Here is a 22,498-nt window from a genome sequence, read left to right on the forward strand (position 1 = left end):
ACTGCCGATTACCACGTGATCGTATCGTGGCAGGTAGGCGGTTCACAAATTCATAAGCTAGTCAATAAGAGACCAAAAACCCTAGGTAGTAGTGATAAATATTTCGATTGTTAAGCTTTGCAGAAAATACACTCCAAGCAAACTTGACTTTAAGCAAACAATGCACAGAATTTATTCCTACACCTAACAATTTAAGCTACACTTTAATGTGAAAACAAATTTTTTCAATCTTTTTTTTTATAAAACTTTTAACAAATCTTGGTGTTTATTCCCATAGCAATCGTGTGCTATGTAGGTGTAAATGGCCTTTCGGTGTACCGTCGTTTTCAGCCTACACTAATGGACAAACAAATCTGAAGTTTCATAGTTGTAATGAAAGGACTTAAAATTGCTTATGTTTCGAGCTCCATGAATGTAAAATAAAATAAAATTTTCATTTCACATGACATTCAGATACGCACATATGTTTTAAGTATTTCAAAATCCCATCTACATCAAGCATATATATTCCGCTTTTGATCAGTGAGTAGAAAAAACGAATATTTCATATAGCGACTTTGCGGAAATACCTTACCGGACAGTTGGTGCCGAACTGGGAATAGATCCAACCAAAAAAATCTTTATTGCTTTAGATATACTAAATTTTTTCACATATTACGAACTCACATCCAAGCTACCTAAATTCTATCTTTCCAACTAGATGTTATTTACCAACACTTAATTAAGACTGCATACTTTGAAGTGTTTTGTATCTCTATCTCTCTAAGCTTTCAAAAAAAAAAATCTTTTAAATGAAAACTAAAAGTATTCATCATTCCTCTTATTTAGCTGGTGAAGAGGAAAGTTCTCATTAGCATGGGAGAGCAATTTGTTAAAATTAAAACAAAAAATTTATGTAAGAAACGCTTTAGAATATTTTAAATCTTCTCAAATCTTCTTCAAATAACATTTTTTGTGCAACAACTACAACAAAAATTATAGAAGTTTGCTTATGCCAAAATACTGCATTTAAAGTATGCTTACGATTGACTGCGATGCCATGAATTTAGAAACTCTATAAAACAGAATGATCCTACTGAACTAAGCGCTATCGTCAGTTCCGCTTCGCTTTTTTGCACAAACAACACTGTTTTGTTCTTAACACACTTCGCTCGTAGCATTGCACACGATCGATCGACTTTTTCGAGGATTGCAGATCTTTTAAAAGAGACTTGGCATGAGCTATTGAGAATGATTAGAATCTTTGTATCTGGAATATTTTTTACCGAGAACGTTAACCGAAATTGGTGAGCAAAAAGCATAACGCTACGAACTACTATTGCAGTGTGGGAAATATTGGTAATGTTTCAGTTCATAGCCACTTTTAAAAGTCGGAAGTAAAATATCTTTCACAAATCAATTACAAAAAGCAATTAGAACCAAGTTGTTTTCCAGGCTGCCTTCGCTACGCATTGACAATTTCTTAAACGTGATAAGTATGAGAATTAAAAAAAAAAATTGAACACAATTTTTCTTATTGGATTCAAATTCTGTTGTAATACATAGACAAATTCATTGAGAAGAGACATATTTACGTGCACACACAAATTTGTCACGTTCACTTCTCTATGCACGTGCATGTGCTTTAGAATGTTTAAAATTCATTAATGAAACATGAATAATGAAAATTCATTAATGAAACACAACTAAAATTTGAATTTAAATGCATTTATCTATTTGTCTGTACGTATTTGCATAATAATTGTTTATAGCTGCGTAGATTCTAATAAATTTATATACACACAAACAGACATACCTAGGAAAACATTGGCCTGATAATAAGTATAATTATCAATTATTATGTATGTATGCATGCACATATTCTTCTACACAATTGTACATTCTTATACGCTTGAGAAATTCTCCGACGTCCGTATAATCTTTTACATGGAACGTGAATCCACAATTAATTACAATTAACTATTGTTTATATTTGCGTAAATATTTATGTAAATTTACTTAAGAAGCGGCCATTAAGATTACTCCTTTTAAATTCAGCAAAATTTCATGAACAGGCGCAATTTCCTTTTTTTCTTTTCTCTCTGCTCAATGCATTCCTCGTAATACGTACGTTTCCCCTTTTATTTGTTACTCTATTTGCACTTAGCTTAAGAGTGAGTGTCAACTATTTCCAGCATAATTGGCTGCTTTCGTGTTTTAGGCGATGTATATCTACTGACGCCCCGATAAGCCAGTGCTTATTGATTACTATTGATCGAAGTTCTTAATGAATGCATTTATTCATAAACAGTAAGTGCGAAAGTGAAGTGAAAGAAACTAAGAAGAAGAAGAAGTGTTTGAATATAAATGATTTGTTTCCAAAGTTTGTTCTTTTTAAACGAAGGGTTCATAGCATATATCACCAAAGAATAGATTACCATGAATTTATAATTTGTAATGTTTAAGAATATGCAGCGAAAAGTGGATAAAGCCAAGTGTTTTCACAATTGAAAACGGTTAAAGGACTAACGTGCAAAGATTGGTAGCTCACTTCAGAATATGCAACCATTGGTCACACATGAAATTTCGACATAAGGAAAACAGATTTAAAATTTGCAAATACAAGATTTTCGGGAGTGAACTGAAAATTAAATACCAATAAGCGGCACCTACACGACGATATGAGAATTCAAATCATGCTGTCTCGCCTTCATCCGTAATGCGAAACGCGACACACGCGATATTGCCTTGAAGTACATATATCTGTTCGCGTTCGCCGTTGTTCCGAAGGCCAAAACTAATTTTCAATATTAGACCATTTCATATAGGACAAGCAAAAAAATTATATTCACTTTAAAGCGATTTTTTTTCTACCCACCATATCAAACGAAAATAGTGTACGCTATTCATCGATTGGGCCTTTTGTTTGGGTCCCTGAAGTACATGTGCTAACCTTTTGCAATCCACATACCTTCATCTATAACAGGAATGGTTCTCCATGACTCACATCTACTTTTAATTAGTACCCGTTAGTATTTGTAGAAAGTTTCACACCAAGATCCGCTATGAATTACAAATTATAATTTTATGCCTGCTGTTACCTTATATGTAAAAACTAGAAAAACTAACATCAGGACATTTTGCCACATTTCGTTTGAGGTTCGTTACTAAGTAAACATGTGGACTCGTCAATAGCCATCATGCACGTGTATGTCGCCCTGCAAGCTCACTGAGTGTTAAGTTAGGCGAAAAATTTGTTTCAATCTATTGGTTAATCGCTCGTAAGTAAATTTCAAAAAGGCAGTTCCGGTTTCGAGTTCAGACGATAGCATTGGCCCTTAAGCGATCACAAGCGAATGCGTACACAAAGGCAAAATTTGAAACATTAAAGATACACACATCGTATGCTCAACAAAGAGTACATATTGACTTTATCAAAACAAAAAATGTATTCTGTCAATCCCAAATTTCATATTCCTTACGAGTGAAGTGACTATTACCTAAGAAGTGTGTGATATATATACACACAGAGTATGTATATATTAAAGTTTTGGCTTTTACAGGACGTGAAAATGAACTGGACATCATTTGCGTGCCTGGAATCACCCTGAAATTAAGCAGCAAACTATATGCAGAATTTAGTATTTAAGTGTCTATGGCGGACTTTTAAGAAGTTTAATCTATAATTCGTACTATAAATGTTAAATGCATGATTATGTTCTCATTTGTGAACTGTTTATTAATTTGGCTATCCATTGTTTACATAGAATCCTTAATCGGGCTCTTTAAACGGACATCTGTAAGCCTCCATTGTTTAGCAACCACAATGCAAATCTACAGAGAACATCGAGCGTACACAAATGCACTAAAAGTATGGCGTATGTCTCTGCATGTGCATAGATACATTGTTGTTTAGGTTCAACTTATTACTTATTAATATGTACAAAAAAAAAAAACTGTATTTAAGTTGTATGTATATGTACATTACCGGAAGGTGGTCCTTACTTTTAAAAAGTTCTCTTGTCAAACGAGACCGCTTTTTAACAGCATGACGATGGAGTCGCCCAGTGCTGCGAAGATCAACACAGCTATTAGGGTTACATTGCTTGTCGCACTAAACTAGAAACCGAAAATATCAAATGTTGTTTGAAAACACATTTCGCAATGTTAACGTTTCGATACTTTTTTTTGCTGCGCTCCTTTTCTTTGAAAAGGCAACAAACTAGTTAAGGGCTGCTTTTTTAAATACAGTTCGCAGTGTTGTCAGCAAAGACTATGTAAGCAAAAGAAATGCCTTTGGTAGAATAATTGAATTTTAACAAATTTTTGTCTCTTCCTAAAGTGCGCTTATGCAACACATTTTTACATTCACGTGAAATTTTTGCCATTTACTGATTTTGTCCGCCTCCGGGCTGTGGCTCCGATGTGTTTTGAATGCTTTTGTGTTTCGCGGATGGGGAAGGAGAAGATTTCGAAAGTTTAAATTTATGCAGTTGTTCCCTTTTGTTTTCCAGCGAATTTTGTCATTCGTAATAGAATTGTGAGTTGACCGGCACACCCGTTGACAGAGTACGAGGAGCAATTCCATCATAGGAAAGTGCCGTTGGCTGTTCGGTGAGTATTTGCGTCTGCTGTTGATGTGCGGCCGCCTTTATACGTCTTAATGTAGACGTTGCTGTTATGACAACACTGCTACCAGGTGTTTGTATTGATTGCGGTTGCTGTTGCTGCTTTTGATATTGTTGACTAAGATAGGTTTCCCCATTAGATGTTGAGATAGGTCGCGTTGCGGTATTTAGTTGGCGTTGCAGCACGTTTTCGGTGTTTATAAGATAACCAGATCGAAATGTTGGCGCAGTTGTATATTGTGCTAGCGAAGTAATGGGAACTACTGCACCTTAAAATAAAGAAATACAAAAGAGAGGGTTTTTTGTTTGTAATTAACACTGTACGAACAAAACCACTAAGATATCATAATAAAATGCTTAGCAACGCAGGCGAATGTGAAAGAAAATAGAACCAATTCGTACACTAATTGATTTTAAATAGGTTTCATTTTCAACTGCAGCGAAAACTATTCAATTAACAGAAGTACGATTGCGAATAATTGGATTTAAGGTTGAATTCACTTTCTTTACAAATTGCGAACGCAAGAGAACACAAATATTAATACAACTGGCGACGTCGCTAAAGAGAAGACTTATGTGCGCACACAATAATGTATTTATTCAAATAAACAAAACCAGCTGAACCCGTAAACTAAAATTTATTTATTAATTGCCGTATTCGGCAAAAGCTCGTGGTTTTTATTAAAAAAAAAAAAACAAAAAAAAAAAAGGAAAATAAAATTTACTCTACATGTCAATATTTTCCTTCATCGAAGCAACCGATGAAACGAACTATTTAGGTGAAAAAATGTCATTCTTTAATTTAAATTTTCTTCGTATCTAACTTAACATTCGTTGCTTACATCACCTGCATGCATTCGCAACGACGAGACATCTATAGGAGGATAACAAACAACGCCAAATTACACGACGCTATGCTTTATAAGGAATCGACATTGTATTCAATGGTACTTCCGTTAAGTGGCAAGAACATTTGTAAATTTTGCATTTCCTGCACTTAAATGGAACTGTTCGCGTAACCTCAGTTTGCCTCGTATTGAACATCTTGTTAAATTCTTTTAATTGCTACGCGCTGCATGACATTTATAAATAAGCAAAAATATCTGCCTCTGTGGCAATCTGTGTGTGGCAAAAGTCTGATGAAATGAACCTCTCTCTTTCTTCGTTACATTGTTCTAAGTGAATTCTGGTTTTTCCCCACTAGATTGACGCAGCCGGTGTGATTAGCAATGCCTTAGGCAGGAAGAGTACCTAACGGCGATTTTGTGCTCCGAACAGCGATAATCTCAATTAGTACACAGAAATGTTCAAAACCTGCCTTTTTGGAATGCTTATCTTTATGTAACGATTGCTAGACTTGCTCATGGCGTCATCTTATTTGTCGTCATCTCTAGATTCCACATACACAATCAAAATTTTTGACTCAATTTAGTTTATGGCAATTGACCCAAAATATTTTAAATTATTCTAAATAGCAATAAAAACGATGAACAGAGTTATTTGACCCAGGAGGCTTGCCCTTGCTTTTATCAATTGTGTGCGCGAGAGTGTAGTGCTTTTAGATTATCGATTGCAAATAATTCTTAGCGTGGACGCTACCACGCCCCATGGCATTTAACATCAAGCAACAAAGCGTATAAATTCCTCCGATCCGTATCGCAAAATGATGAGCCTACTGTACTTCTACCCTTTGAGACGCGCAATTGGTATTGGCGTGAGGAAAAATAAAATAAAGTAAAACCAAACTGGGTGAGAATTGAAAAGTATTTTCTTGCATTCACAAGGGAAGAAACAACCTTAAAGCGCTTGGAAGACGATTTTGAAAAAAGCGCAATAATTGCGTAAAAGATATGTTGATCTTGTTCATTCTTGCCCTTTCCATTGACTTGGACTACCATCGCTGCAAAGAGGCTACAAAAAGATGCAGCCTTCTAATGGTGAAATGCTTTGTTAACAACCACCGACACCGAGCGTCTTGTCAGTAAAGCGTGAAATTAAGGATATTTAGACGCTAACTTCAACATATAACAGTTACGATTGTCTTTTAGTTACTCGCATTTGCCGTAAATTTTTAATCAACAAAATTTTAACACAATTTTATCACAATATGAATGAGTATATTTACACACTTATATACATGCAGAGTACAGCTCTACATATGAATAGCATGGAGGAGTACTCCCAGCGCTCTTTTCCTAGAAGTTATGAGCATCGCCTCAAGATTTATTTCCTCAGGTTGGCCTTAAAAACTAACCTAACCGTGCACCGTGCAATTGCCAAAAATTAGCGAAATTCTTTGTTTTTCTTTGGAAGCGTAAAGTGTAGTTAGGCAAATTCTAACAATTGAAATGTTATTTATTCAAATGTAAATAATTTAGTGAAAACTCGAAACTTCTCAAGCATTTCTAGAACTAATATATGTTTAGAAGAATTGGTTCAACCTTTAACAAAAATGAAAGCCGGCAAATGAATCACCTTTTTCATGTTCTACAGGTGATCGTCGGACGGAATCTATATGAAAATTGTTGTCGTTTATCTGTGCTTGTAAGTAATAGAGAAGAACTCTTTTTTTTGCTTTTGGAAACAGAGGAGTTTTCGATTTATATTCTACTGTGGACATTTTCAATACTGTGGACGTTTTCAATACAAGCCTAGTTTACAAAAACTTCCAACCTTTCTGCGAAAAATTAAGATGAATGTCTTCATTTTGTTCTGATTTTGTCATAAGATCACAGACGTTACAAGGGCGGGCAGACAGGCACGAATAAATCTCGATTTAGATCTCGATACCGATCAAGCATGTGTATTCGTTATAGGGCAGCCTAAAGCTTCCTATTTGGGTATTGTAAACGTTTTGTCGAAATGAATATACTTCTCATCGCTCGGTCGTCGGTATAAAAATAAAAAACTTTTGCAAAACCTTTTATCATTTTTTTTTCATTGTCATTCTAATCAATAGTGCCTTAATTAGTTTGAATATAAAAGCTACTTACTTATAACATTGTTACTAGAACTATCTACCGGGTTATTGGCGGCGCCAATGACAATCGTTGGCGCTAATATTCCACCCATAACTGGTGACCCTGTCGCTGAGTTATTAACGGATGCATACGTTTGAGCCGAAATGCCAAGCACATCAGGCGACTGTCGAGGTCCACACAATAATGAAGTATTTCCAATGATATTAGGCGGTAATGAGTCTAGCGCGCCCGAATGCGATACCATATCACTAGATGGAACATAAAGGTTCGAAGTCGGAGTATAAGTAATGTAGTTCTGGAAACGTAGAGCAAAAATGAAACAAAATGTAAAAATTATTTTTATAAAGAAATGTAAATTTTAATTCATGGTGACCGCATGGCACAATTCATTCACTTCATCATAAATTTTGCAAAATAAAACTGAACAAATAAATACAAGGAAAATAGTAAAAGCAGAGCCGAGGGAATGCACAAGAAGTACTTTCAGTTGCTGAGTTGACCATTTGTTGGAAGTTTTTTTCTCTTTTATATTATACACTTACACAGCTGCATTTCTGATAGTTTGTATGTAATAAAATGTGTGCATGTATGTGGGTTTAAACCTAGTAACTGAATGTATAAAAAAGTTTATATTTTTTGGTCGCTGGCTTACCCCACTTTTTGACACACTTGGCAAAGAAATTGGTGCTGTTTGCAAATCGATGTCGGCATCTATTTCAGAAATTGCGTCGCTGAAACCTTTCGGTAGCGTAGTTTCTCCAACACCCTCGCCAACATGATTACTGCTTCCCCCTACCCCGCTCATGCCGCATCCTTTAATAGACGATGTTGAATGGGTGTCAGTACCCAAACCTTCGTGTCGCTGCACAACAATTCTCGCTATTACAGCTACAATGCACAGAATAACACCGATAGAGCCCGCAGATAGAAGATAAAAAAACAAACGCTCCTGATCTCCTAGATTTTTTCAAAAAAAAAAGGAATGGAAATATAAAAGATGTAAAATTTTAAAAATATATGCGACGTAAGTAAAACGGAATTAACACGAGACACACAATGAACAAGTTTTATGAGTGACACACAGACGATTGTTGCCATTTACTGATTGCAGGTCGATAAATAGACCCTGCATGTGCATATAAATACAGTGCACAATCAATTTATTAGCACACATTAAATGATTGTGGTTAATTTTTGTTGTTGCGTACGTTTGAATTTCTCTCCTTTGACCACAATGAAAAGCTACAAGACAAATGAGTGGAAATATGTTTAAAAATTTACCTTCCAAATTGAGGTCAGCACTGTGAGTCATTACGGGATTGACGCTACCAGTCTCGCTTTCAAATTGAATAAGAGAACCGTTAGGAGAAATTCTATTCGTAGTAAATGTTATATTTCCCATTGTATTATTCCTAGTTGCTGCGGCAGTCGCGTTACTGTATAATTTGGGTATAGGCTCTGACTCTTTGTAATACTCGTCGTCGTACAGTTCATTAATGTCGCCTTCGAAGTCTTCAAGCTCGTCTGCCTCTGTTCCGGACTCATATCGATCCATTAGTACTTGTTTGGGTACTAGGAAAAGAATTACATAATCGATGTACAATAAATTGAGTTAGTTCGTTAGTTGAGTTAAATCGTGCATGCACATTATTATGAGGTAGTAAAAAAATAGACGAATTAAGGCTCAATTTTGTTCAGACAATTTAAAATTTTATTACAAATTAAGTCAAATGGGTGTTAACGCATGCAGACAGAACGTTACGTTACGCTGGCAGACAATAAAAGTAAAACTCTGATGTGAACTCATTCCGTGCTATTTAAACTGCATTGTCGATGAATATTCGCTTAACTAGAAATGCTCATAAGTGGAAAAATTGACAGCAGGAAGAAAATGAAACTTGGGAAGTCGCTTTACGCTACACGTCAGGCGTAACAAATGCAAATGCTTTTCTTTTTTACAATGCCTTGTTCTATTTTAAGTAAGATTGAAATCACATGGCTGAGCACATTGACCATTTCTCTTAATAATAGTATTTATAGTATACGTCATGATTGATTTACCACAAGTATAAACTACTTTCAGATACATCCGCGAATTTGGATGGCAAGGCGAACCAAATGTATTGGCATCTGCTGCAAGATTGCAACGGCGTCGTCCGTGACATATTTGCATAACCGTCTCCGTCGCGTACGAAGCCAGGCAAGCTGTAAAATACAAATATTTAATTAAATTGCACATTTTTCTGTACGTTTTTACAACTTGAACTTGTACATTAAATACTTCCACTTTTTTTACTTAAAGAAAAAGAAGCAAGTGAAAAGGTTAACATAAAAATAAATCAATTCTCTCTTATATCTCTCTTATAAGTAGAAATGTATTGCCCATCTTAGCTCGTGCGTTTCCAATCTGAATATAGCTTAGCTTACGATTTATGGTCAACGGGTCGAGTTATCATATATTTATAATAAAATCAGTATAAAGGGTCGAGCCCAAAGTACATGGATCAGAGAAAGACTTCTTTTCTCCTATTGGCTTAATAGATGCCTTGAACCTTTTAGAATACGGAGAAAAAAATTTTCCTTGAATTATCAAAATCTTATGGATCTTTGTGTGTCATATAGATCTCTAATGGGTCTAATTAATGTCTTACCTACACTTGAAGAAACGTTTAGAAAGAATTCATGTTCGGTTGAAAGGATTTTCAAACAAAAATACATTGGCGTAGCTTGTTTTAGGCTGCTACCGTGATTCTCGAGACTGCGAGTTTTGTCAAAAATTTAGGTAAAGAAAACTTTGATTACAACCTTCTTGAGTGGTCTTCCCAATTCAAGTTGAAATAAACTAATCGAAGACTAATTATGTGCTTCTCATTATCGAATTGCATAAAACACAAAATATGTACGTAAAAGCACACATACACTGTTTACATGAATTGCTGGAATTCTCAACAACTTTCTCGTAGACTTTCCTTGCTAAGCAAGTGCTATAAAGTCAGGCTTTCTGCATGTTTATATAACTACCTTTTTTAAGATGCGAATGTACTCATCTAAGGAAGCATTTCGAGATCAGAAGGCGTGGATCAATTGCACATTCGATTCTTACAACACGAATAAGTTTCTTTCATGCCGTAAAAGTCTTACATAGCCGGGCATCTCGACTGCTTAACTAAGATAAAAAAATGTTGTAAAAATGATATGTTTTTCGAATCGATTTAATGTACAAATACAACAAAATGAAAATGAGATGACACAAGTAGATGGTATTGCATTAATAATGAATCAGATGTTTATCAATAGTTGTTTTAACGATGCAAAGTCTTTTTGCAATGTGCGTCGCCATCACTCCGAGAGGCAATTCGATGTTTTAATGCTGTGCTTAATGAATGTACTTACTTTCCTCACGTACTCCCTGAGGCTGTGGGCACTGTATGCTTTCATATTCCGTGCGGCCAAAACTTGCACTGTATACAGCTATACGGGAATAGGGATTACACTCCAATTGTGCCACATCATTGTGGCAAGCCACCTTGCTACGAAACTCGTCTGAAAACGTGAAATATCCGAAATGCTAAGTTAATTCATTTTGCTATTTTACCACAAACTTTACTCATAGACAAAGCAAAGAATTAAAAAAGGATTTTTGTGTGCATGTAAAAGAAGAGTACATATGTACGCATTGATATTTGTATTCCGGAATTCTCGGGCGCTATTCAAGTAATGCATTTTACATATTCACAAGAAATTAAAACAATAAATCAGTGAGCTTACTACAGCTCGATACCTCATGCTTATATATGTGTATGTATGTAAGTACGTATTGTAATACATACCTTACTCCGCATACACATTTGCATATACTTTAGTTTCACTTGATATTCTTCGAAAACATTGGAATGATATTTGATTTGCATTCAAGTTATACAGACTTCTTAGAATATGTGTGCGTAGTCTCCCCCCTCACCTAAATCTGTATTAAACACAAAGCAAAAACACACATACACTATAAGACTATATAGGTGCAGGCATTGCATTCCCAACAATCTCTTTTTTCCCACACACAAAAACTTTGTGAAACACTACTCAAGGGATTTACTTTTCGTCGATTTTTTACTTTTGCATTTCTTTTTTCGAACAGCGCATTTTTTGAATGTATGTGGGCATGCGATATCTGTTAGTAAAAAAATATCTGCAACGGTTTACAAAAAAGTATACTACGATACATAGCAAACGTGGGCAAATGCCTTTCTTTCTTCTTGCAGTGGGCCACTCTGAGGGACACAATATTTTTATATTACAATTGGAATTTTCTTACGGCCAGCAATATGGAACCTATTGATCCCTTGCCAACGCTATCATACTTAATGTACAAAGGCACAAACACTAGACCTACAGATTATTTATTTATCTGACTTTGAATTAATCAACACGATAAGCCCCATTAATTAATTTTAAAAAGTTGAACTTTGTTGTGTTTTAGTAATAAATATTATTATTATTATTATTTTAATTTTAGACTAATGAAATAAATTCTTAGACTAAAAAAAAGTACATTGAGCACTAGCAACACAGGCTATCGGCTCTAATAATAAATAATCGGTGGAAGTTGTATTGAAACCAAAATCAGTTGTATTTTTATAAGATATAATTACAGGAAGTTGTATTGAAACCAAAAAAAAAATTGAAATCCCTTCACTTTCCTTATCAGCAGCCGAACCGTCTGTTGATTTCAGATTTGATCAGATTTATGTGTCCAAAAAAAATAAGTCTCTTCCCGCAAATCGTAGCACAGGTATTATATGTTATGTAGCCCTATTGTCATATCCTCGTAGTCTCAACAACGTTTGTAACAATCTCACTCTTCTCCTACATTCCTGCCGATATAAGCGCGTAATTGCCACAAATACTAAGATAAAAGAAAGTGTTATTTCACATGAATAATAATTTGGGCATGGTTTCGATAATTAAAGTTATTCGTTCCATATCTTAAATGGACTTTACACTAGGCAGCGTCGCCGTCGGCATGAAAAATTGACATTCACAGCCAGCAAGATAGTCCATTATCTGGAAGACACTTTTTCATGCATGCTATATAATGCTACGGAACGCTCTACCATCAAATTTGCAAACGATTGCCAGCGGTGTTAGGTTTGAACGCTTGCTTACACAATAATATTGCAATGCAACTAATCCGTAAGACAATTGATATTCCATTGTTTTCTGCTGTCACACTTTAATCAAGTGCGTTACACTCAAGTGCATCATAACTTAGACTGCAATAAGGGTATTATTTGTGATCACCAATCTACATGATATTTGTTCATCTATAATACACCTACACTTTAATTTAGAAGGTTTTATCCTAGTATAAGCGAGTATAGGTGCTAACTTGAATAAATAAAATAAAGTAAAAAATAAGTAAATAATGGATTGCAGATAATAATTGGCGTGGCCTTCAAACGGTATTGATGAAATCTCGTGATCTCCAAGGCAAGTGCATTCGTGACTAACTACTTTTATTTTGCTATATTTACATGCAAAATTTTTAAAATTTACTTAAATTATTTTAATATTTACTTCAAAAATTTATTCGATTTCTGTCGCATGAAATGTATGTAAAAATTGCTAAATTTTCCATGGAAGAATCAATTGAAAAATACCAGAACGGGTAACTACTTATTTAAGTTGCAGAAACGTAAGTGAAGTGTAAACGACTTTTCCATATACAATCCCTGTGACAACATACATGCCGACAACAATTCCTGCGGTAATAGATAAGACAAATAAGGATCAAAGACAAAGCCGGCTGATTACATTTGCAGTAATTTCTCCCTTCTCTTCTTGGGTTTCTTCGTGGTTTCCTTTAACTAGAACGAAGCAATTTTCATGAAGTGGATGGATTTAAAAAACTAACATAAATGAGAAATAGTCGTAAGCAAGTTAAATAACCCACTGATGGTTTGCAAAAAGAAGTTTCATATAAAATTGTGAATAAGCGAATCGTAACATTTGCATGAGTTAAATGTTTTGAAATCAATCACCAGCTGGTATGGAATGGAGGAGATTCCTTAATGAAATCTGATGATTTTTTGCAATATTTACTCTCTATGTTCTGGTTTTTGTGACGCAACGTGAAAAATAATAAAATTTTTAAGAATTAAATTAAGTTTGCCAAACTTGGATCACATCCTTCGATATTTTGGGTATTCTCCAATATGCGGAAAGGATATGAATTTGCATGAAAATAATGAGTAATTTTTGCTGCATTATTACCAAAACGAGAGCATAACGGTGATAAGCGAAATGTTGAAAGGATGCTTAATGGTCGACCATGCCCGACCATAGAGTCCTCACCTATTTTTTCTGTTTTGCCTTCTAAACACTCCTTAATTAACAATATCAAGTGACATAACGTTTAGCCTGGGCCGATACAGAAATTGGGGTAAAAAATATAAAGTGGACACACAGTCGACGCAAGAGTACAAAGGCTTAAATTTGCCATTATGCATTAGAGAGTATCCTTGGAGTGAGTAGAACATAACGTAGTGTGGTGTAAAGTATCTAATGATCGGCCTTGCAGATGACAATATTCTTCTCTTACTTGTCTTCTTATCAGTACCCCTCGCCGAACTTCGATTATGATTTAAGTGGAGAAGAGTTTTAAGTCTTAGTTCCTATCAACCAAGTCTTAGGACCAATCAATATTACACTAACTATTCGCAAAAGTTTGGGTTCCTAGTCATAATTTCAACAGAATGTGCAGCAGACTTGAATTTAGACGATATCCGATGGATATTTTTGTATGCACTAAATATACTAGACAAACCTAATGCACCTCTACGGGGATTACGTATTACTTTCTAGCTGTAACTACCAGAAATGGCCTTTCTGTAATGGAAAAGTATACTGAAAAATAGAGAAGATGGAAAGATTGCATTACATCTCACTTCCGTTAGATAAGAATGCCTTAATTTGTTTTTTCTTGATGCATCTTCAGTCCATTTTTGACTTTATGCGCTCATGCATACACATGTGATGCACTTGTTTTAACTCGTAGTAATGTAGAGAAGATGTTTAAAAAGTATGTAGTGAAATTAGGACCTTGTCATCGTTTAACTATTTACATACATAAAATAGTTTATGCAAAATCAAAATAAAAGGTTATGCACGTACACTTTCGATTCAATGGAAAGTATGCTCCTAACTTCTCACATAAAAATTAATTTCGTACGAATTCTGATTTCTCCTGCATGCCACTGTAAAGTTCAGTTTATTGTTCGCAATAAAAGTTTAGAACTTTTCATAAACAATCCATTTTACTGTAATTTTACAGCAAAATATCAACATCGTAAAAAAATTATAAATCTATTAAATTCTGTTATGAAATACATAATTCCACTTAAATCGCAAAAACTAAGAAACAACTTCCTTGGAAAAAAAAAGAGAAAAGCAAAACTTGCAATAAATAAGAGGTAAGCATAATAAAAAAGTCATAGCTCTTGAAGTTTCAAAACTGAAACCATTCCTTTGTTTATTCAAGATTGTATAGAAAATCTTATGCTCACTCCTCTCTTTTAGGTCTTGTCCAATGTATTATAAACCAATTTAATTATGCATTCTCAGTCCATCCTTTCCCTTTCTCCTTTTGCTTTCATCTTTTCCAGAAAACTTGTTTAGATAAAATCTCTCTCTTTAATATGATTGCTTGTAAAAAGAAGCCAATTTTCCTTCTTTCTCCATGTAGTGGTGCCCTCGAAGCGAGCTCCAAAACCTCGACGGCTTGTAAGAAATGAAGGAGAAGCGTTAGCAAAAATTTTCCATTAATAACATTTCTCTTGCTCGCAGCCGGGGTTTCATTATATATTTGCGTCATGTCAATATACTAAAGAGAGTGAAATTGCATCGTAATGAGTATTAAAGCTTGAATACTTGACAATTATTGTAATTAAGAGGTTATTTAAACTATGATGACCTAGAATGGACTTGTTCGACTTAAACAAAATATTTTTTCCACATATATGTTGCTGCTGGTTGGCTTCTCATTAACACATTGACATACAAGTGATCTATAGACACTTAAGGCTCGTCATGCATGCAGATGCAAATGACCACAATGGCCGTTTTAACCTTTTAAGAAAACATTTTAGATCGAATGCAGAGAATAATGGTGCATTTATTGTCGGAATTAAAAATGTTAGATTAATGCTTATTGTTAAGTAATCCAAATTTGCTATTAACTAAGTATGAAGAAATGACGAAGGTAAGCAAAAAGATTTAACGACTGTACGATGTTACACTATACACTATACCTACGACCAAGTATACCCTACCGCCCAGAGATTTGAAGCCGTGAACATTGGCTTGGTAATCGCGGGTTTACGACAACCCGAATACTTACGAATATTTTAGACCTTTATCGCTCATATTTCTTTTTGTTTGCAGAAGCGGAAAAAAAAGGGAAATTCGTATTCATGTGTGTAGAACATAACAGTTACGAGATCTTTCATTCCGGTAGTTCTATGCAGATAATTTACTTACATGGACGGCACTTGTATGCAACTTCAACAATTTTTCTCTTTTTGGGGCATGGATCGGCATTGATGCTATTGCTGCTGGTTGTGCTGCTATGATAACTGCTCGTCCCACTGGTATCGCCCACTCCACTTGCTCCCAAGCCATAAAATTGAGGTCGTCCATCAAATTTGCAGTGTTTCTTTTTCTGACAGGCTTCAACAACAGTCTGAAGCAAGGAGTACTACATAAAGATAACATTAACCGCAACAATAATAACTACACACAAATTTATATATAATATATACGTATAAAAAAAGTAGAAAATGAAAATGTTGCTCTAAATTAATAGGTGTTCAATTTTAGTTACGTAATATATGGGGTTTGTGTGAACGTACTTGGCGAGTTTTCTATTTGTAGAAGTTTGTATAGGTCGTGGGCATGGAAACTAAGTCCTGAGCACAAAATATTGATTTCTATAAGTGAAGCATTTCAAATCAAGAACTGCTTCTACTAAAATCCTAAGGAAATTGAAAAAATTAATACATTGCTCTCTGCTTAAAATTCTTGTTTATGGAGGCTGAAGTCTTTTTAAGAAATTGAAATCTAAATATTACTATGAAATATGGAAAATTTGCTCTCTTAGTGCAGTCAATATCTTGAAAATTTTAAAAAATTCTAGTGAATAATAAAAACAAGCGCCGCCCCTCAAATAATTATTTCCGAATCCGCCTGCGTGGCCGAGTAGGCAAGAGTCTCGACTAGCAACTCAGTGGTCGTGGGTTCGAATCTCAAGTGCGGCAGAGTTTTTAATAAAGGCCGATAGGCTTAGATGCTAGTGCTTTTAAGAGTTTAGTCTTAGAATTTATTTCTCTGGCGAAATTAATAATAATAATAATAATAATTATTTCCGAACTTTACATAGTACAATGTAAATTTTATGTATTTATCCTCCTCTCTCTCCAAAAATCAATAAACAGGAACAAAAATTTCCTGAAACGGCAACAGTTCCCAAAACTTGGCAGGATGTCAACCAAATCTTTTTTTAAAATTGATATGACATAGGCTTTCTAGAAACCAGAAACTCTGCCAATGAAAATATTTTGCGGAAAAAGGCCTTAGGTAATTCCAATAAAAGTCCACCGTAGACTTTTCAGATACATAAAAACAGGCGTCCTGTACCTTGCAGGCATATTACTCTTCGATTAAAGTAAAAAACATTTAAATCCATCCGCTGAGTCATTAAGCAAAATAGCAGAAATCCTCCGGTTGTCTGCCTTTTCTTTAACTAGGATCTCATAATTTTAGTTTGAGGTTCACTCTAGGGCTGGCTGGAAACGACTTTGTCAAATTCGAAAATCAGCTGAAATTTCCAAAGACTTTACCCAACTATAAATTTGGACGGAAAGTGCATATATGATTCTCAGTTTGCACAATCACTAATGGGCCATTGCAGAATACCGTGAAGGTCTGATTCGAAATATATACAATAAAATCGAATTAATAATATCGAGACAAGGAATTGTTACTCTACCTTCCCAAAAGAAAGCAATTATTAACGAAAGTGTTGGCATAATTCGAAAAACGTCTCTATATTTTTCACGTACCGTTTATGTAAGCAGAGATATCCCCTAATGTAGAAACCTCTTTCATCCCCGTCAAACACTCATGTCTTAATTTGCGACACATTATTTTTTTTCTCCTCTAAGTGCTCATTACATTTACACACAAACTTAAGACAGCTTTGCGTCGACAACTATTAATGAGCGCAGCGTGAGACAAAAAAGCTTAAGGAGTTCGACAGAATTTTAATTATTAAATTAAACAATATTGATTTTTTATTATATAGTTTTATCTAAAAATTTAAGTTTTTGTTTTTTGTTTTTTCGCTACACAACCAACGCTAGAGGACTCCATTTCATATTGTTTTAGTACAATCAGGCCTTAAGAGCTTGGCATCTTTGATTAGTTTGTGCGTAACTCGCCAACATGACATTGGAAATTACGACAAATTAAATTGAAATTGAAATCAAAGACCCACAGATTACCGCAGACTTCTTAGATGGGAAATTTACCTATAAATGTAGGTGAAGAACAAGAACACGATAAGATTCAACTTTGCATTCAAAATAAAACAATTTAAGTTGAATGTTTTATAAAGCTTTTCATTTTCAATTGTCCCGCATTTTACCTTTAAACTAAAGTTTTTCCTCTTCAAAAGCATATTTGTGATTAAATACAATATTATGACGGAGCAGGGAATAAAAATATTTTTCCATTTTTACAGCAATTTAATTAAAATATACATACATGCGTGATTAAATTAAAATGCTCTCTACACGTCTGCAATTTTGTTCGGTAGTAACGAATTGTAACTGTATTTAAAAATATTTTTGTTTTAACTCCTGGCGAGATACCATACAAAGTTTATATGGTTTACATATGTGTATATGATCATCTTAAAATAGAACATCAACTCAAGTTTGTCCATCTGTCCGTCCTATTATTTTGCTGTTTGTTATCCACAGGCTTACGTTAGCAAGAAATCAGTTTTATTCGGGGGTAAGTAATTATTTTTAGGAACGTTTTTTTTTCCAACTCCTGGCGATATGCCATTCCGTTGAGGAAATACTGCATTCTACGTGCGTATGATCAGCGTAAAATTAGAAATCGATTTAAGTTTGCCCCTCTGTCTGTCCGATTTATTGTTGAAATCTTCACGATAGCAAAAAATAAAATGAAACTTCAAACTTGCTTGAGAAGTAATCAAAAAATTAGCGATTGCATATTGTAAGTGTCACCCAAGTTAAATAAGCGAGCGGAAAAACTACAATCATTAAGCACTAAAGCATCATGAATTTAAAATAAATCACTCCCTAGCATTTATTCTATTTTTTATTCATTTCATGAATTATAAGAGTAATTTGACTTGAAGTTATTTTCACCTGATGCCTGATAGTAGAGTAGGGCGTGTAGCGGAGATTACAATAATTCTGAATAAAAGTTTTTGCTCAACTACAAACGCAAACGCAAATGCATCTGCATGTACACAAGTGTAAATTATACAATAATTTCGTAAATAATTCAGGTAAAAAGCGTGTGAATTTTATATTACATCAACACACATTCGCTCAATCGTATATTTGCATATGTAAACGTACCTGCAAAGCATTTGGCCACATGCAATTCTCTGGCGCATTGTCTTCACTGTCACTGCTGCTTATAGTCGATAAATCGGATGCATTTGATGTCGCACTTAAACTGGTTGATGCTTCGGGTAAATGACCGGAGTTTGCATATCGGTTCGCTGGCACTTTTTGAGTATGCGAACCGAATGTGGAACCTCGCAATAGATGTTTCGTTTTAGCTCTGTCCTGATTGCTATCACCGTTCGTAGGGCATAATTCGTCAATACTTATGCCATCTGTTAGATGCAATAAAAAGGACGAATTATTTTACTGAATTAAAAAGCGAATAAATCATCATTTTTAGCATAAAAAGACACGGAGTGGCCGTAAAAATTAAAACAAAAGTAAAAAGAAGAAAACAACTAGTTTCAGTTCAGTAAATATGCAGAAAAAAATTAAAGATGCATGACTTGGCGATGAGTACTGGTCAACTTACCTTTGGCTATGAATTTGTTGTACTGTGCAAATTCGATGGATATGCTGGTCCCACGAGGACATGCAATTACAACCTGATCCGTGTCACATGCAGCCTTCTGATATGTACGCAATGTAGCTGATAAAAGTGCTGTAAAATTTCCAAATTTCACATTTGCCCGCATTTTTTGTGTGGGCGCGTTTTTTTTTTTTTTTTTTTTTTTTTTTTTTTGCATTTTGCACGATTGAATATACGAAATGTTCCATATTTATATATTGCGTATGTGGAAGCATTTCCGTATCCAATGCAATTATAAATATATATATATATATATATATATATGTGTGTGTGTGTGTGTGTGCGTTGTATGCGCGTGTGTGAACGTATTTTACCATTCAATGTATATGGCATGCAGGTAAATAAAAGTAGAATTCAAGAGAGTGATGCATATGGGGTAACATACGGCGAAATATTTTTCATTGGCATCGTTACCATTGCGTTGCAATATGAATAATGCGGTCACGGTTGGTTCGACGGTTGTTTGATTGAGTTGTAATGGCAGCAGAGCGATAGTATATAGGGCAATTTAAGTTCATGAAAAATCCATATCCGTTCATTATCAGCAAAATTCGTGATATGCATTCGACATTCATCAGTCAACCAATAGACCCAATGATCGATTGTTATGCGCGAAGTGTATTCAGTGTTAAACCGGAAAATAATTCGTTTCAATCATGTCCCAAAATGTATGTGAACCAATCAAGGAGCACAGCATGGCGCGCATTTGGTTGATTGTTTACCATCGTACCATGGTAATGGTGGTATTACAGCGATGACACGACAAAACAGAAGAACAATTTATATTCAGTTTAAGATTGTTTATCGTATGATACATCTCGATGCGAGTTTACGTTGTTGCCAGCACCATCAACAGTAAAAGTAAAATAAATAATGCCCCAGTCGTTCCCAAAGCAACAGAAGCATGTAATTTATAATAAGCCCAGCAACAGTGCAAGAACAAGGCCATCGACGAGTAGAATAAGAGGATTTTTTATGAAAAGAGAAAAAAGAAATACAACAAAGAAATATAATAAATGTTAATATCCCTTTATGATGTTATTACATTAGAGCAATGACTTTTACACATAATATAGACAACAAATAGGATTATTTAGTAGATATAAATTCATGTATGTTCTTATAATACGCCATATACATACAAGTATACACACAAAAAAAAAAAAAATACATGAAATTTTTTTCTGATTCATATCACTTTTGTTTATTTTATGCAAATTGTTTTAATTTAGTTTTGTCATTATTAATTCATAGTAACAACAACAATATTCTAAAAGTTATAATTTGTTCAACGTAACTGCTGCGTTTTAATTCCATTTAGATAATCTATGAAAACAGTTCATTTTTAGGCCGATCTATTTGTTCCTTTCACCAACATGCAACACGCAAATTTATATGAAAAGTGGACGAAATGGAAAACAAGAGATGCAAGATTAAGAAGACACTATAGAAAACAAGTAAAAAACTTCGGGGAGTTGCAATCCGCACATACTTAATATATCCTTGTATCGTTAATAGCGTAGAGTACAACACTACCCTTCTAACCATAATTGCTGATCATCACAATAATGATGCTTAGTATTGGAGAAAAATGAAATTTCTGCCCACTTTAGACAATGGATACAGGAAATTTTAATACGTGAAAACTGCTAAAGGTTTTTCATTTTTACCTGTTAAAGTCTTCTAAGTCTAAGTGGTACCTTCTCCCCTTTTGAGAGACGTAAATCAAGAGTGGTTCTTTGCAAGAAATATATCCTCTTTTATCCTCCTTTATATTCACTCCTATGTCTTCAAAATCTTTTAAAATTCGTCTTTTAAATTTAGTTTAATTACGAATCTTTTCAACGATTCTCTCTATTTAGATTACTAAAGAGGTACTGTTTCATTCATTTCGCATCTCTTTTTTTTCTTTATTTATTTATTCAATGAAGCGCAGCTACAAAGTGGTATCAGCTGAGCTAAAATATATACATAAAGCAAAAAAAAAAAATTGAAAGTATGCAAAACTAATTTAAAATAAGATTCAAAATTAACGAAAAATAAATAAATAAACGAGAAAAAAAAGGAAAAGAGCATGCATACGCCTGATATGAATCCATGTTCATGGCCAAATGAACATAAAGCTATATGCATGCGAGCTAAAAACGTAACCTAGATCGGTGCAGAAATGAATAACTTTGGCAATCGTTTTGCTAAGAGAATATTAAAGCGGACATCAAATTTAAATAATATTTAAATAAAACTTCGTGCCGCGGGTGGTCGAAATAGATATTAAGACAAGTCTTTAACAGACGACTAACAGATATGCCCGAGATAAAATTGCTTCTAAATTTTATATTGATATTAAATAAAAGCTATTTTTAGACTCGCGTGAACTACCCCGAATTCCCTTTCGGTCCAATTCGATGTGCAAAGAAGCAGCAGAATCAGTCGTCTTGAGCCTTTGAAAACTAAACAACATTCAAAGAAAGCCGCAAAGTAATTACACTTGAGATTTTTCAACACAACTCAAAGAAAGAAATGATTTCCCGATAACTGGATTAAATGTATTTCACTTATTTTGTTACATTAAGAGATCTGACAATCTTTGCGATGGTTTTCAATCGGACAAGTATTTGATGCAAGTGATGAACATTGAAAAATCGCATATAAGTCTCTTAATTGTGTTTTTATATATTGGCTGGCATTTCAGGAGCCGTTATGCAAACTAATCATCAAATA

General features: G+C 34.4%; 1 protein-coding gene across 2 annotated transcripts in view; it reads right to left on the reverse strand.

Annotated features, from left to right (window-relative positions):
- Positions 1 to 335: 335 nt before the first annotated feature.
- The window catches only part of LOC119639204, a 44,967-nt gene continuing 22,804 nt past the window's right edge, over positions 336 to 22,498 (reverse strand). For both annotated transcript variants that reach the window (XM_038036476.1, XM_038036477.1), the window contains 9 exons: positions 19,721 to 19,849; positions 19,258 to 19,520; positions 16,124 to 16,340; positions 10,982 to 11,131; positions 9,650 to 9,793; positions 8,870 to 9,160; positions 8,241 to 8,545; positions 7,601 to 7,883; positions 336 to 4,876 (listed from right to left, as the gene is read on the reverse strand). In XM_038036476.1, the coding sequence (XP_037892404.1) occupies positions 4,503 to 4,876; positions 7,601 to 7,883; positions 8,241 to 8,545; positions 8,870 to 9,160; positions 9,650 to 9,793; positions 10,982 to 11,131; positions 16,124 to 16,340; positions 19,258 to 19,520; positions 19,721 to 19,849 (2,156 nt within the window). In that variant the 3' untranslated portion in view covers positions 336 to 4,502. The remainder of the gene's footprint in view (positions 4,877 to 7,600; positions 7,884 to 8,240; positions 8,546 to 8,869; positions 9,161 to 9,649; positions 9,794 to 10,981; positions 11,132 to 16,123; positions 16,341 to 19,257; positions 19,521 to 19,720; positions 19,850 to 22,498) is intronic.

This window comes from Glossina fuscipes, unplaced genomic scaffold (genome assembly GCF_014805625.2).
Source record: "Glossina fuscipes isolate IAEA_lab_2018 unplaced genomic scaffold, Yale_Gfus_2 112, whole genome shotgun sequence".
Taxonomy (NCBI): Eukaryota; Metazoa; Arthropoda; class Insecta; order Diptera; family Glossinidae; genus Glossina; species Glossina fuscipes.